The sequence below is a fragment of the Glycine max genome, chromosome 9 (genome assembly GCF_000004515.6).
Source record: "Glycine max cultivar Williams 82 chromosome 9, Glycine_max_v4.0, whole genome shotgun sequence".
Lineage (NCBI taxonomy): Eukaryota > Viridiplantae > Streptophyta > Magnoliopsida > Fabales > Fabaceae > Glycine > Glycine max.
Window position 1 is genome coordinate 33,415,082 of NC_038245.2, and position 15,600 is coordinate 33,430,681.

The 15,600-nt window shown below is 32.9% G+C and overlaps 1 protein-coding gene across 1 annotated transcript; it reads right to left on the reverse strand.

The window, feature by feature from the left end:
* Nucleotides 1–8,767: 8,767 nt before the first annotated feature.
* On the reverse strand, nucleotides 8,768–9,962 carry LOC100306444 (heavy-metal-associated domain-containing protein). Its single transcript, NM_001248211.2, has 3 exons — nucleotides 9,855–9,962; nucleotides 9,485–9,560; nucleotides 8,768–9,345 (listed from the first exon to the last, which is right to left on the reverse strand). Exons 1-3 carry the CDS (start codon nucleotides 9,858–9,860, stop codon nucleotides 9,017–9,019), a joined length of 411 nt encoding a protein of 136 aa, NP_001235140.2. The 5' UTR covers nucleotides 9,861–9,962; the 3' UTR covers nucleotides 8,768–9,016.
* Between the last annotated feature and the right edge of the window lie 5,638 nt (nucleotides 9,963–15,600).

Below are 15,600 nucleotides of genomic sequence, written 5' to 3' on the forward strand. Positions count from 1 at the left end.
GAAATGCTTAAATAAGAGATGCTCTCGGGAACGGAAGCTTCTAGAACACTCCAGATATCTTCTCAACGATCCCAATGTTCAAATCATGGACAAGTGTCTTGTGAAGTTGCAAATCAAATTTCGAGAAGATCCAACGATTAACGAAGGCTGGGCAGCGTTTCTACCGAGGCAGCTTCATGTAGTTTTCTCTAGAAGCTTCATTAAGAGACTTCCTCCAGAAGCTTCATTAAGAGGCTTCTAGCACACTCCAGACATCTTCTCAAAGATCCCAACGGTCAGATCATGGACAAGTGGTGTTTACAGTTTCAGACCAAATTTCGAGAAGATCCAGCGGTTAATGAAGGCTGGGAAGTGCTTTTACTGAGGTAGCTTCATGTAGCTTTCTCTAGAAGCTTCATTAAGAGGCTTCCTCCAGAAGCTTCCTCGTGGCTTCTTTGAGAAGCTTTCTCAAGAGGCTTCTTTGAGAATCTAGATCCTTATCTATCCACCCCTCTATTAACTAAATTAACTTCCTTAAAAATAATTACGGATGAAAATAACGCAACAATAATCAAACATCAAACATAATTACTAATAATATATAGATATGTATATCAGGGTGTTACAAGCTCAACTTAAGAAACTAAAGGTTGTTATGTTTGAGTCCTTCTTGGTGCACTTCATTTTGAACACTCTTCCGACGGAATATGGACCGTTTAAGATTTCCTATAAAGACAAATGGTCTATCAATGAATTAATAGCCATGTGTTTTCAGGAAGAAGAAAGACTTGTAATGGAGATGGGTGAGAGTACATTGCTGACAACTGCTTGTGGGAAGAACAAAGCAACTAAGTCTCAAGCTAATTAGAAGGGGAATGATAAAATACCACCTCAAGTTGATATTAAGATGGTGACAAAATGTTTCTTTTGTAAGAAGAATTGCCTCGTACTCCAAAAATGGCTTGAGAAGAAAGGTAAATCAATCTCATTAGTATGTTATGAATCTAATATGGCTAGTGTTAATATTAACACCTGGTGGATTGATTTTGGATCTACTATCCATATTGCAAATTCTTTACAGGTATGCAAAACCTAAGGAAATCAGTAGGAAGTGAGCAAAGCATTTTATCAGGCAATAAGCTAGACTCACCTGTGGAGGCTATTGGAACTTGCATTTTAAGTTTAAGTAGTGGCTTTATTTTGAAATTAGAAAGAACATTTTATGTGCCAAGTTTTTCTCGAAACTTGATTTCTGTTTAAGACTCGTACCTTTTGGATATTCCTTTAATTTTAAAGACACGTCGTTTAAGTTATTTTATAATTCTGAATGTGTTGGGAATGGTATCTTATCTAATGGTCTTTATCTTTTTAGTTTACAAAATTATGCCACTTATAGTTCAATGCATGCTCCAACTGGTATTAAAAGGTGTAATATTAATTAGAATTCCTCTATGTTATGGCACATATTAGGACATATCTCCATTGAGAGGATTAAAAGGTTAGTGAGGTACTGAATACTCTAGATTTTTTTGACTTTAAGACTTGTGTGGACTGGATTAAGGGTAAGCAGACCAACATGTCTAAGAAAGGTGCTAATAGGAGTTCAAGCATATTGTAAATAATTCATATTGATATTTGTTGTCCAGATATGGATACACATGGTCATAAATATTTTATCACCTTTATAGATGATTATTGTTGGGAACAGAAAGTGTATCGATTCGCACAAGTAGAATAAAACGGTAAGACCGAGTATCATATCCTCAGGGAATTTGTTTCACCTAGAGCATGTACATGCAGTATGTAAACATTTATAAGGATTAAAATAGAGTAAATGTTGAGTTCTGTACTATAAAATCTATTTAAACATAAACAAAATATCTAAAGCTATAAAAAGTGAAAACTATCAAGTTAAGAGCGTTGGGGAGCGTTCTACTGAATTTCTCTTGATGTATAAAATGTGTTTTTCTCTATTTAACGTTATCCTCGTGTTCTTATACTAAGAAACTACTCAGACCATGATTCCTCACATGAATGAGCCTAACTCTCTTTAGACTTTGTCCTTGATCCTTCAACAAACTTGTTCTAAAAGAGTTGCACTAAGCCTACAGTATAAAATGGACTAGATCACTACACTCCATTCCTAGACATACAAATTTCTAGCTTGCTCTATCAAGTTCTAAGGTTTTAAAGCATTTTCCAATACTAAAAAGCCTAACTGCACATACAAATGAGTGATCAAGCCACAAGCATGTAAAATAAGCATAGATAGAAGCAATGAACACAAAGAAATAACATTAAATAGATAATGAGAATATTACATTAAGATTGTTCATAGTACTCCCCAACAAAGAGGCTTAGCCTTCCATTACAAGCAAAGCTTCAAAACTGCAAGAAAGAAACTATTTTTGGTGAAAGAAATTGGAAGAAGATGATGGAGAATGTCTCCTCTAACCTCTAAACCTTAACTCTCTCTGTTTTCCTGAACTAAGCTCTCTTTGTTGCTCAAAACTCGTCTCTCTTTTGAAACTCTGCCCACCTCAGTGTTTTAAAGGCTCTTGGACTCTTCAGCTTTCGAAGGCTCGCTTAGCGAGCATGGTTCGCTAAGCGAGAGTTAGTGAATTTTCGCTTAACAAGAGTGGGCGCGCTGAGCACAAGAAGAGACAACGTCCTCGCTGGGTGGGCTGGCTATGCGCTGGGCGCGTAGATCTCAAACTTATCCTCTTCTAGGGTTTCCCATCCGCTAAGCGAGCTGGATGCCTCGCTAAGTGGATGCATCTCGCTGAGCATATCTACCTCGCTAAGCGAGTCATTAGCTGCTCAAACCTTCTCTTCTTTGGCCTGAAACTGAGTTGGATTCAACATTAAGTCAAAAAAATGGATTTTCTACTCTATAAAATCACACAATAAAGAAATTATGTACAATTCCTACAAAAAGAACCATAAATTGAAGGCATAGTGTTATTTCCTTGCAAATACTCAATACCAAACTAACTCATGAATAGCAACTAACAATTATTCACGATATATGAATATTTATTTGCTTCATAACAAAAGGAAGCATTGGATGCCTTTAAAGTCTTTAAGGCTGAAGTTGAGAACCAATGTGACAAGCAAATAAAAATAGTGACATCAGATATAGGTGGAGAATATTATGGCATATATACTAAGAATGGACAAGCACCTATTCCTTTTGCAAAGTTTCTTCAAGAACATGGGATTGTTGCCCAACACACTATTCCTGGTTCTCCAAATTAGAATGGTGTGGTAGAAAGAAGGAACTGAACATTATTGGACATGGTGTAGAGTATGCTTAGCAACTCTAATCTTCCTAAATCCTTGTAGGCTAAAGCACTAAAGACGATAGTGTATATATTAAACCATGTTCTAACCAAGGTTGTCCCAAATACACCTTTTGAGTTGTTTAAAGGTTGGAAACTGAGTTTGAAACATATGCACGTTTGGGATTGTTCGTCTGAGGTGAGAATATATAACCCACAAGAGAACAAACTTGACCCGAGGACTATTAGTGGGTATTTCATTGGATATGTTGAAAGGTCTAAAGGTTATAAGTTTTACTGTCCATATCATATTATTAGGATTGTGGAATCAAGAAATGCCAAGTTTCTTGAAAATCACTTGATTAATGAGAGTGATCAATTAAGGGACTTAGGTTCTGAAATTGATCATATAAAGTCTCAAGCTTCCACATTAAGTAAAATATTGGTTGTAATTCATACCCGTCAAGTTCAAAGGGATGATAAACAATACATGATTGACATTCCCCAACCTATTGCTGATAATCCAATAGATCAAGTTGATCATTAAATTCCTGAAAATGATGAACAACCAGCTGAACAACATGATCCCCAAGAAAATGTTGATGCAACGTTAAGGAGGTCTACTAGAGTAAGAAAATAAGTTATTCCTAGTTATTATATTGTATATTTGCAAGAATTTAACTATAATATTGGAGTTGAAAATGATCCTGAAACTTTTGATCAAACCATGAGTTGCAAAGAGTCAAATTTATGATATGATGCCATGAAGGATGAAATGAATTCCATGCAAAGTAATGAAGTTTGGAACCTTGTAGAGTTGCCTAATGGGAAAAAGTCATTAGCTGTAAATGGGTCTTTAAGACCAAAAGGGATTCATTAGGCAACATTGAGAGATACAAGGCAAGACTCGTTGCTAAGGAATTTACTAAAAAAGAAGGAATCGACTACACATAGACTTTTTCTCTTGTATCTAAGAAAGATTCTTTTTGCATTATCTTGGCATTAGTTGCTCATTTTGACCTTGAGTTGAAACAAATGGATGTGAAAACAACCTTTCTTAATGGTTATTTAGAGGAGGAGGTTTATATGAAACAACATGAAGGTTTCTCCTCTAGCAATGGTGAGCATTTGGTTTGCAAGCTTAATAAATCTATATATGGTTTAAAATAAGCCTCCCATAAGTGGTACCTTAAGTTTCATGGGATTATTTCTTCATTTGGTTTTGATGAAAACCCCATGGATCAATGCATATACCACAAGGTTAGTGGGAGTAAAATATGTTTTCTTGCTTTATATGTAGATGATATTTTACTTGCACCCAATGATCGGGGTTTGCTACATGAGGTAAAACAATTTCTCTCTAAGAATTTTGACATAAAGGATATGGGTGATGCATCTTATGTCATTGGCATTAAGATTCATAGAGATAGACCTCAAGATATTTTAGGTCTATCACAGGAAACCTATATTAACAAAATTTTAGATACATTTCGTATGAAAGATTGTTCACCAGTTGTTGATCCTATTGTGAAAGGTGATAGGTTTAATTTGAACCAATGCCCAAAGAATGACTTTGAGAGGGAACAGACGAAAAACATTCCTTATGCTTCACTTGTTGGAAGCCTCATGTATGCTCAAGTGTGCATAAGGCTTAACATTGCATTTGCAGTTGGAATGTTAAGAAGATATGAAAGTAATCTAGGTATTGACCATTGGAGAGTTGCAAAGAAAGTGATGAGGTACCTGCAGGGTATCAAAGGTTACATGCTTATGTATAAATAGACAGACAATCTAGACGTGATTGATTATTCAGACTCAGACTTTGTTGGCTATGTTGATTCTCACAAATCAACATCTGGGTATATTTTCATGATGGCTAGTGGAGTTATTTCGTGGAGAAGTGTTAAACAGACTTTGACTATTACTTCTACCATGGAAGCTGAGTTTGTCTTTTGTTTTGAGGCTACATCGCATGGTGTATGGCTTAAGAGTTTCATTTCTGGGCTAAAGATAGTTGATACTATTTCAAGGCATTTGAGAATGTTCTGTGCTAACTTTAATTGTTGTCTTTATGGCTAAGAATAACAAAAGTGAGAGTCGAAGTAAGCACATTGACATTAAATACTTAGCCATTAGAGAAAGGGTAAAAGACAAGAAAGTGGTCATTGAGCATATACGCACTGAGTTGATGATCGCTAATCCTTTGACTAAGGGCATGCCACCGTTTAAATTCAAGGATCATATAGAAAAAATGGGACTTGGTTTCACTTTATGATTGTATACATACAGGTTAAAGTTGAAACTTTTATATTGTGATATTTTCTCATATTTAGGTGCACATTGATTTATTTGAGAAAAATTATGTTTTGGATCAAGAATAAACATTGCGTTTATTTATTAAGTTTTATTATTACCACCTTGAGTATACTACTTGGGAAATTGAGCATATTATAATACATGGATGATAGTACTCGTTATACGAGAAACTATCACTATGATTTGTATATTCATTTCTTAAGAAAATTGAGCATTGATTTATTTTAATCAATGAGTCAAAATGTTTGGACCCAGTAGGAGAATGCAATAATTTGGTTTGTAGGTTTTGAAAAATAAAATGCTCCATCTGTTTTGTAATTGAAAAGAAAAATATTAAATGACTATTTATGGGTGATAATGACTACTAAATATATTCTCGATAGTAGAATAACTATATAGCACATGTATTTGGTCCCTGAGCTCACCTCTTCTAATTTTTGTCTCATATCCATCTACAAAGAGATTAAGAACTTGAAAAATATAAAACAAGACAACTCTTTCATGGCAATAGTTGAAGGTATATTTTAATTCTTATTTTTCTAGATTTGTTAATGACCTATGTTTCATTTTGTATTTTGTAACATCTCATATTAGAGATTTTAGTCTAACAATATATATACTAAAATCATATATATATATATATATATATATATATATATATATATATATATAAGAAAAAAATCATAAATATACTGAATTTACTTTACTAAGGCCGAGAGAATTTCTTCGATATTACTGCATCTAGCTCATTCATAAAACAAATTAAAGGTGCGAGACACTTTAATTACTGAAAAGAGCATATAGCTCTTTTTGTATTTGGACGAAATATTGAACTAAGAGAAGATGAAATTAGCATCCTAATAACCAGTAAGTAAAAACATTACAAATTGAAAAATAAATTGGTCATTAGAATATTAGACACGAGTCATCACAAGATTGAGGCTCTACAATGGCACACTATTCTTCTTTTTCGCTGATATTTTCTAGCATCTACTTTAAATTTTATTTATTTGTATTATGGTTTTTAATTTGATAAATTTCTGTCATGTCCTACAACAAATTCATCCTTCTATCAATTACAAATGTAATCGTCTTAAAAAAAAGTTTACACGTGTGAACTCACTTTGCTATCTTTTTTTCTTATTTATTAGTTACTTGTCACCACTTTTTTTTTTTGTTATAATAATTTGTCACCACTTAATTTGGACCTTTAAACTTCTTTTCAATTCTACCCAAAAAAGGGGGAAAATTTTCAACGATTCTCATCTCGTCACCTATTTACCCCACCATCCATCACTTATATATTCAAGAGTTTTAGACGAACACAACTACCTTTATACTTACATCCATTCAGAATTAATATCCCGATATAGATTGATTTATATTAAACTTTCAACAAGGCTTTCGTCCTTTCCAGCTGTTTCATCATCGATAAAGGATGGCATGATCAGAAAAACCCATGGTGGGATATTCAGCATGTTTTATTATCAGATAGAAGAAAGGTCCTTCCTTTTGTTACGTATATGAAAAAATGGCACCTCCTTTTCTTGATGTTATGGAATCTAACTTTCTAACGAATTCGTCTTATGCCCCGTGAACCAATTTTCAACGGTGTATTGGTGAGATAAATAAAGAGAAACAAACGAGATATTTTATACTGCCAAGATGTTGATTAGGATGGGTCGTCTAAGGAGGCTGAAACATGTGTTAAACTTAAGCGGTTAAAAGATTATATCGAATTAATGAACTTAATTAAGATATTATTTCATTAATTTTTTTAGTTTTTATTTTTAATTTCCTAAACATTAAATGATAATAATTGTAGGCTTGTCCTCCATTTAGTTAGGTTATTTTATTTAGGGTTCTGCAGTGTGTAAGACATCAATAAAAATATCAATATTTATCTTTTATATTCTCAATAACTCTTTTAATGGTAGTTTTCTCTAATTTTAGAGTAGTCTAACTAGTTGTAGCTCGATAACATTATTATTTTCATTATTGTTAGGACTTAAGCAGATCAGAAAAGTTCAACCCAAAAGATTAATCTATAAGTGAGAGGATTGGCTAAGTACCACATCAAAGTTATTTTTGCTATGAGTCATCGAGAGCTTCTTTAGCGGCTTCACTCACTTATCTATTTGGTTTGCACCTTAATCTAATTAATAAGCAGTTCTTTTTGTAGCACAACTTTCAATGAAAATATCAAAATGTTCTTTTAGTTTAATGAGTCTCTCCCCTCCTAGCTAATTATATATACTTTTAACAAATTTTAACTAATATATAATAATAAATGTTAGGAAAAATATGTTAAAGCTATAAAAAAATGTATCTAAAAATATACTGTTATTACTTGTCTAGACATATTATCCGGCTTCTAAAGTACTCCACTAAGGTCTAAATTCTTGTGTAAAGGAAAGATATATGCTGTTCTAACCTACCAGTCTACTACACTAATTAATTATAGTCAGTTTTTCCTAGGCGTATACATACATCATTAAATAGAAATAAGAAAAGTGCATTAATTAACAGCATCAATGACGTTGTCTCGTAGCTTGAAGGCCCCGCAGCAGTTATATATATATGTCGCTTTTAACCAACAAATATATCACTAAAACGTACGTTAAGGTCCCAAATTTTTCCCACCACTAAAATCTGTGTTATCATAATCATCTTAGTCAAGATTTATTGTCATCCTAATCAGCTTAGAATTGAACCTTAAGCGGTGTTAAATGAGGAATTAAGTTGCCATTGTCAAGAACTATTGTGACAGGTTGTATTGTATCTTGGTTTTCATTTTTTTTTTCTGAGGAACCATGTACACTGTTTTTGTTATTGGATTGTATTAAACTGTGAAATTGTGAATTCTCTTTGTTGGTCATCTGCGCCGGTTTTTCAGATTAAAAATGTTTTATTATATTCAGATTAATGAACCAAACAACAAAGAATACAGTCAGTCTATCTATTAGCATATTCCATTCTCAGCAATGCTTATGCAATTATGCCACCCTCCCTTTAGTAATTTTTAATTTTATTTCTTTTGCCCTTTCTTCAAAAATCTTTATTTTGTCTTATGAACTTTTTTGGCCCCTGGTGCCTCCTTGCCATGTCTAATTCTTAAATGGAACAATACCAACCACAGACTAAGAATTGAACACCTGAATTTAATACAACCCATTTCTCAGTTCTCGATTCTAAAGTAACACTGCCAGAAATTTGAATAAATTGATTGTATTACACCACAAAATAATGTACACATTATATTTCTCTGCTTTAGACTGCTCTTTTTTTTTTTTTCTTTTGTGTACTAAAACAAGAAGAAAGGCCAAAACTTAACAAAGAAAAGGAAAAAAGGAAATTTCAAAAACAGAAACAAATCTTTCTCAACTCCAGCCACCATCTTCTTTCCTTGATCTCATTTATTATCCATCAAACTCCAATACTTAGCAAATAACACAGCCAGTTGGATTCTCTTCCACAGTTCTGCTATAGTAATAAGGGTATTGCAGATGTCTAGTCTGATAATAATTGGCTTCAACTACCTTCAGAAGTTCAGCATATTCCTCCTTTGGATCTTTCTTGGCTTCTGGCTTCTTCTCCTCTTTCTTTGGTTCCTCTTTGGCTGGTCCAACTGAAAGTATCTCAACATGACAGAATTTTCTAAGCTTGCCAAGACTGAATTTTGTAAACTTTCCAACTACTGTTACAGGATCAACATCCCCAATTATAGTCATTTTCTGGTCCTTCATGTCCACTGAGACTGACTCTACCCCTGAAAAAATCACCCCAAAAACATTCAATTTTGTGTACCATTTGGTTTTTTAACCTTGAATAATTAGCTAAGCATAAAAAAAGATGTATATAATTAACATGACAATTGACAAAGATTATTGGATGCTGAGATTCCATACCTGAAATACCAGATACTGCCTTCATGGCCTTTTTCTTGATTTTGTCATCATGGAGTTCCACCTTTAGCACCACTTTCTGTCGGACAAATATTATTGAACTTTTAGGATCTATAGTAATAATCATTTCTAAGCATGAACGTTCCAAAACTTGATTCCTTGAACGGTAAAAGGAAAAAGAATAAAAAGGTTGAAAGCAAGCAAGGTTGTAATTTGAACACTAAAACTTGATCTCAAATTTCATCAAATTGTACTTAACTAGAAAAAGGAGTATAATTCAAGCTTGGAAGCAGAGCAAATCTCAAAAAAATTTATAAATAGATTTATATGGTTCTTAAGGAGACAAAACTTGAAAGAGGGTACAAAGTCTTACCTTCATATTGATTCGAAGTTGGGAGTTTTCTAAGAAAAATCAAAAAGGGGAAGGGAGAATCTGAATGAATTTGAGATAGGGTTAAGAGATTGTTCTAATTGAACTGTTAGTAGAACTTGAAGCACACGGTACTTATATACTAACACAATAGATGCTACAATAAAGACGAAGTCAACTGAAGTCAACTGAAGTCAATGCCAATATTAAGTCTTTGCTTGGGTCACTTAGTCAGCATTGTACAGCCATGTTAGACCCCAAATGCCATTATATCAGGGATAGCTTTGAGAATGATGTATCCTAGCAAATCACGACTCCTGAATTTCTTTGAAGCTCTCTATATGCCAAATCCATAGTATCAATTTTATGGGTCACATCTTTTGTAAATTATCTCTATATTAAACTGAAATATATTCTTTTAAGAATAATTTATTTTTTATTTTTGTTATTTTTTTAAATGATGTGCATCATTTCTATTTTGATTCTTATTTACTTTTCTTTTAAATTTTTAGATATATAATTATTATTTATACCTTTTAAATTGTAACTAAATTATATAGATAAATATAAAGACAAGGGAAAGACCACATATACTATAATTTAAAAGAGCCAATTCTATTTGAATTAAATAAAATTATTATCAGCAATAAAATTTTACCTTTCAGTGTATTTAATTCAGTAACATATTTTAGGTTCAAAATTGACCCATTAATTAAGCTGAAAAAACTTAGTGTTAATTGATTGACGCGTTTTCAATATTTTTATTTTAAAAAAAATTAACTAAATTTTTAAAAAAATACATGTAAAACACCAACTAGTTGACAAATGAAGCCTTAGTAAGAGCATTTTGACACTTCACGCCTCTTCTACACCAAACGATTTGTTTTGTTTGGAGTTTCTAGATTAATAGTTCAATTCAGCCCATGACCACTAATTTGTAATTAAAAGGACTTTTTCTTCCCGTGAGAGGGATTGAGACTCAAAAGTATGTTTGAAAATAGAATTCAAAGAAGGAAAAAACGAAAAGAGCGACAATTTCTTTATTTGTAAATGAAGAAATTTAACAATAAAGAATATATTAAGTTATTAATATGGTATTAAATTTAGGATCTAAGTAACTAGTGTATTCAAGACAATGATTAAGAAATTAAAAAATTATTATTCAAATCATTGAAAAATGTAAAAAAATCACAAATAATATAATTTTATATATTTTAATATATTTTTTTCTTTTTTTAATAGTTTTTTAACCAATATCTTGACGATAGTAATTAAGATTTGCCTTAAATTTATATAAATTAATTTTTTTAAAAAAATTTATCAAATTAAGAAATATTTATTATAAATATTCTAGAATTCAATTCTTAAACATAACTAAAACCAACTAACCTCTAGATTCTTTTTTCCGATGTTTCTTTGTCGCTTCATTATAGCTTCTTTATTCTTTCTCAAGTCCACGCTCCAAAACCGCGTTATTGGCTACTCTGGTTGTATTTTCAGACCCTTGACCCGATTAATGTAGTCCGGAGAACGTTGAAGTGCCTCTAACTTTGCGACTACGAATAGTAAGATAACTTTGAGATAATAAAGGATTAAATGCTACTATTTTTAGTATTTGTAACACGTATGGATTTTAATTTTTGTAAAATTCAAAATCGTTATCTTTTATTCCTACAAAATAAAATTAATTTTGGTTTTGATCTTTATAATCTTCATTTATGTTTTTTATTTCTCTTTTTCTTATTATTATAGGAAAATAAAGCTTTATTGATAACTAGTCGGTAACCCGTGTATACGCATGGGTCGTTCCCCAATTGATTTTCGATGAATGAATGAAAAGAAAGGTATAGTAAAAAAATAGAGTAATATAAAGGATTACTGTATAGGTAAACTGGTAAACAAAGGAAACTTACCCAGAAACAGAGCAGTGAAAGAAAAAGAAAAAGGTAGAAGGAAATACCTGAAGGTGAGTGTGTTGCAGTGAAGAAAGAGAAATGCAAAAAGGAAGAAGGAAATACCAGAAGGTGAGTATGTTGCGATGGAGAAAGAGAAATTCGAATCCGAGAGGAGAAGAGGTAAATGTGGTGGTGGAGGCAGAGCTATATCCTACCGGAACGACGGCAAGATAAACCATGGCTACCTAACCCATCGTCAAACCCTAACCAAAATTGTAAAAAATAGAATGAACATGAGAAGAGAGTCATATCGAGAACAGAAAATGCAACAACATTTCTAGAACCCTCCTATAGAGATGAAGAGAGAGGAAAGATCTCACTTTGTCGCTGCCACATGTCAACAACTCTACCACGCGTTAGCAAATTAAGCAAAGGCCAAAATGACAAAAAAACCAACAAATGTGCCACGTGTCAAACTGGATTTACAGTTTAAATGAAAAGAAAAATAAAGATGGTAAAAAATTTATGTAATATAGAGCATTACTGCATAGGTAAACTGGTAAACAAAGGGATTACTGTATAGGAAAACTGGTACTTGCATGAATTTCACCAATGTAATCGCATGAAAGTTAATGCTTCCTAAAAGGAAAATGGTTTTATTTGTTATTACCACCTACACACACAAGGAATCCCAAAGAAAAATCTCAATGTTCATTCTTGGCATTACAACATAAAAAAGGACTTTCAGCTAGAGCATACATAACAACAACAACAACAACAATAACAACAACAACAACAACAATAATAAACGTAGCGAAGAAACAGGGAGAGAGAGGACACTTCCGATTATTAAGTGAAATTAAATGGGGAGTTGAAATCCGCCAATCAGGGAGTGACATATGTTTGAAACTTGATATGCAATGCGACACTTGGCGGTGACAACAAAACAAAACAGTGCAAAAAAAGGGAGGGATAAAATGACCAAAAAACCAAAAAAAAGTCCCACGTGTCGCAGCCTTAGATTTTCCTCTCTCTTCATGTTGAGGGTTTCAAAACCCTGCGTAAGCTGCAATGAAAGAAAAAGAAAAAGAAAAAGAAAGAAGGAAATACCTGAAGTGACTTGTTGCGGTAAACTCTACTCAGTCAGTTTGAATTGTAGGCTGCAACTTGCCTGCATGAAGTCGGAATCGCTAGTAATCGCCTGCATGAAGGACGAAACAGAAAGAATAAAAGGAAAAGAGGAGAAGATTCAAGAAGAGAAAGATGGAGAAAGAGAAGATTAAGGGAGAGAGAGTAACAAAGAAAACACAGGAAATAGAAGACAGTTCTGAGTATTAAGTGGAATTAAATGGGGAGTTGAAACCCGCCAATTAGAGGGTTCGAGGAGCTTGTGTGTATGGACGGGTCGTTACATTGCCTAAAAAAAGTATATATGAGATCCTATATTATGTCATTTTTTCATATAGTATCTTCCTTAAAGAAAGGTTAATTTTTTTTTTCTTAAATGTATTTCCATATTAATATCACACGTGTATTTATAATTACTTATCCAATTATTCTCTTATGACACAAATCCGATGTTTAATGTAAAATACTAAAGAACACAAAGGGAAGGTGATGAGTTGAGGCTGAGGTGCCTTCTCCAACTAAAGTGACGAGGTATTTTACCATAGAAAATCTCACTTGTCGATCACCAGTCCTAATTCTTTTCATTATTTGGAAAAATGGTAGGGTCATGGGATTATTATTATTATTATTATTATTATTATTATTATTATTATTATTATTATCATGTAGGCTTTGGGTTCCTTAAAAAAGGATGCACTTTGGAACTTTATTCTTCAACACCGCCCTGTGAGTCCTACTGTTGCAACCCTTGCATAGGCAAAGTGTCGTCACCTTCAACACCATTGTTGTTACTACAACCTATCCCAAAAATCAAACCACAAAAAAGCACACCAAAAAAAGAAAAAGAATCGTAATCAAAATCGCAAAAAATAGAATGAAGATGAGAAGAGAACTCTAACAAAAACAGAAAATCCAATACGCATAGCACATTCCGATTTTCAAAGCAAACTCACTCCTTTGATATTGTGATTCTCTTGCTCCATTGTGCCAGCCGAAGATGCAACACACTTGTCGGGAACAACAATCGTGCCTATTTATTTACGAAAACAGAATTACAATATCAAAATAACGAAAACACAATTACAATATCAAAATAACGAAAATAGAAGATGGATGAAAACTGGAGAAAGAAAAGATTGACGAAGAGAGAGAGAGAATAATAAGGAAGAAAAAGAGATAAAATGAGGAAGAGAAGATTCAGGATTTGAGCCAGATTATTTAGTGAAATTAAATGGGGAATTAAAATCCGCCAATTGGAGAATGACACACCAGGAACCTCAAAGAAAAATCTCAATGTTCACTCCCGGCATTGCAACAAAAAAAAGGGTCTTCAGCTAGAGTATACATAATAATAATAATAATAATAATAATAATAATAATAATAATAATAATAATAATAATAATAACAACAAGAACAACAAGAACAACAACAACAACAAAATTAAATAAAATCCTAATCCAACTTCCTGCAACAACAATAAATTTTATGATTTAAAATGTATAATTGCAGTATGATATAAATAGTATAAATAACAACATATTTTTGGAGGCTCCAATAATAATAATAAAGCATTTCAGGTATGGGCACAACAGGTACATCTCTTTTGTTAGATAGTTTGTTGCAGGAAATTGGATTAGAATTCTATTTAATTTTATTTTTGTTGTTGTTGTTGTTGTTATTATTATTATTATTATGTGTACTATGCAGAGTATCATCTCGGGTAGCTCGTGAATTGGTGTTCCAAAATGCAATTCAGTGTTGAAGCATAAAAAAATTGAATATTAATAACTAAATAATGGTGAAAAGAACAAAATTAGCAAAACTAAAAGGCTGAATATTTAAACTAAAATAATTTTTCAATATCTAAATTAACAAAACATTGTTTTAAAACCCAGAAAATACAAATTAAAATTCAGTCACTATTGTTGTCGCCCCAATTTCTTTTTCTTCTAATAACAATTTCCCAAATTTTGTTGTGAGGCCTATAGTAGAATGAGAGCTCGTCTCCATGATTGAAATCACCGTTTGCAAGAAATTGGTACCATGGTTGGACAACGTACTTGTCACCAACGCCAACGTCAAGTGTGACGACAGTCCATTGCAATGGAGGGTCGAGCCTTCTTAAAACCGTCATATGGAAACCACATGAAGGAAGATGTATTGCTGCAATATGTGGAAGTCTCTGCACATAAAATTGAACTGAAATTAATGTCTGGAAATTTTTTGGATAATAACCTAAATGTAGCTAATGTCAGTTACCAATGGATCAGGGGTACCAAGCAGGCCTTGGGTGAGTTCAAGAGTCCCGACATGCATTCTAGATGTTAGTAGGGGTCTGCCGCATGATTGTTGATCTAGTGGAGGAGTGAAGTGGAGGTCGAATATCCATTTTTGTTCACAGGCCAAAAAATTGATGGTGGTGGACTCGTAGATCCCTAAGTATTTTCTGAAGGTTTTGAGGCCATCAGCAAAGGAAAATTTCCCTCAGTCATGTCTTATTCGTACTTCGTAGATGGCTCTGTCATAGCTAAAGTGGGCAAAGTCTGGGTAGTGTGGTGCCCACTGTTCATGGTAGAAGACCAATATTTGTATATAATCCTACTTGAAAAATGTGTTAAAGTTAGGTGTTATATATTATATGAGAAGAATGAGCCAAAGATACAATGTGAGTAAAAGAGCAGTTTAATATTACTCTATCGTTGTGGAAGGCGACGCTAAATTGTAG

Excerpts from the sequence above, each read along its gene's own strand:
- LOC100306444 (NM_001248211.2), bottom strand. Across the intron at positions 9,346-9,484 it reads GGCAGTATCTGGTATTTCAG|GGGTAGAGTCAGTCTCAGTG; the intron begins GTATGGAATCTC and ends TGATTTTTTCAG.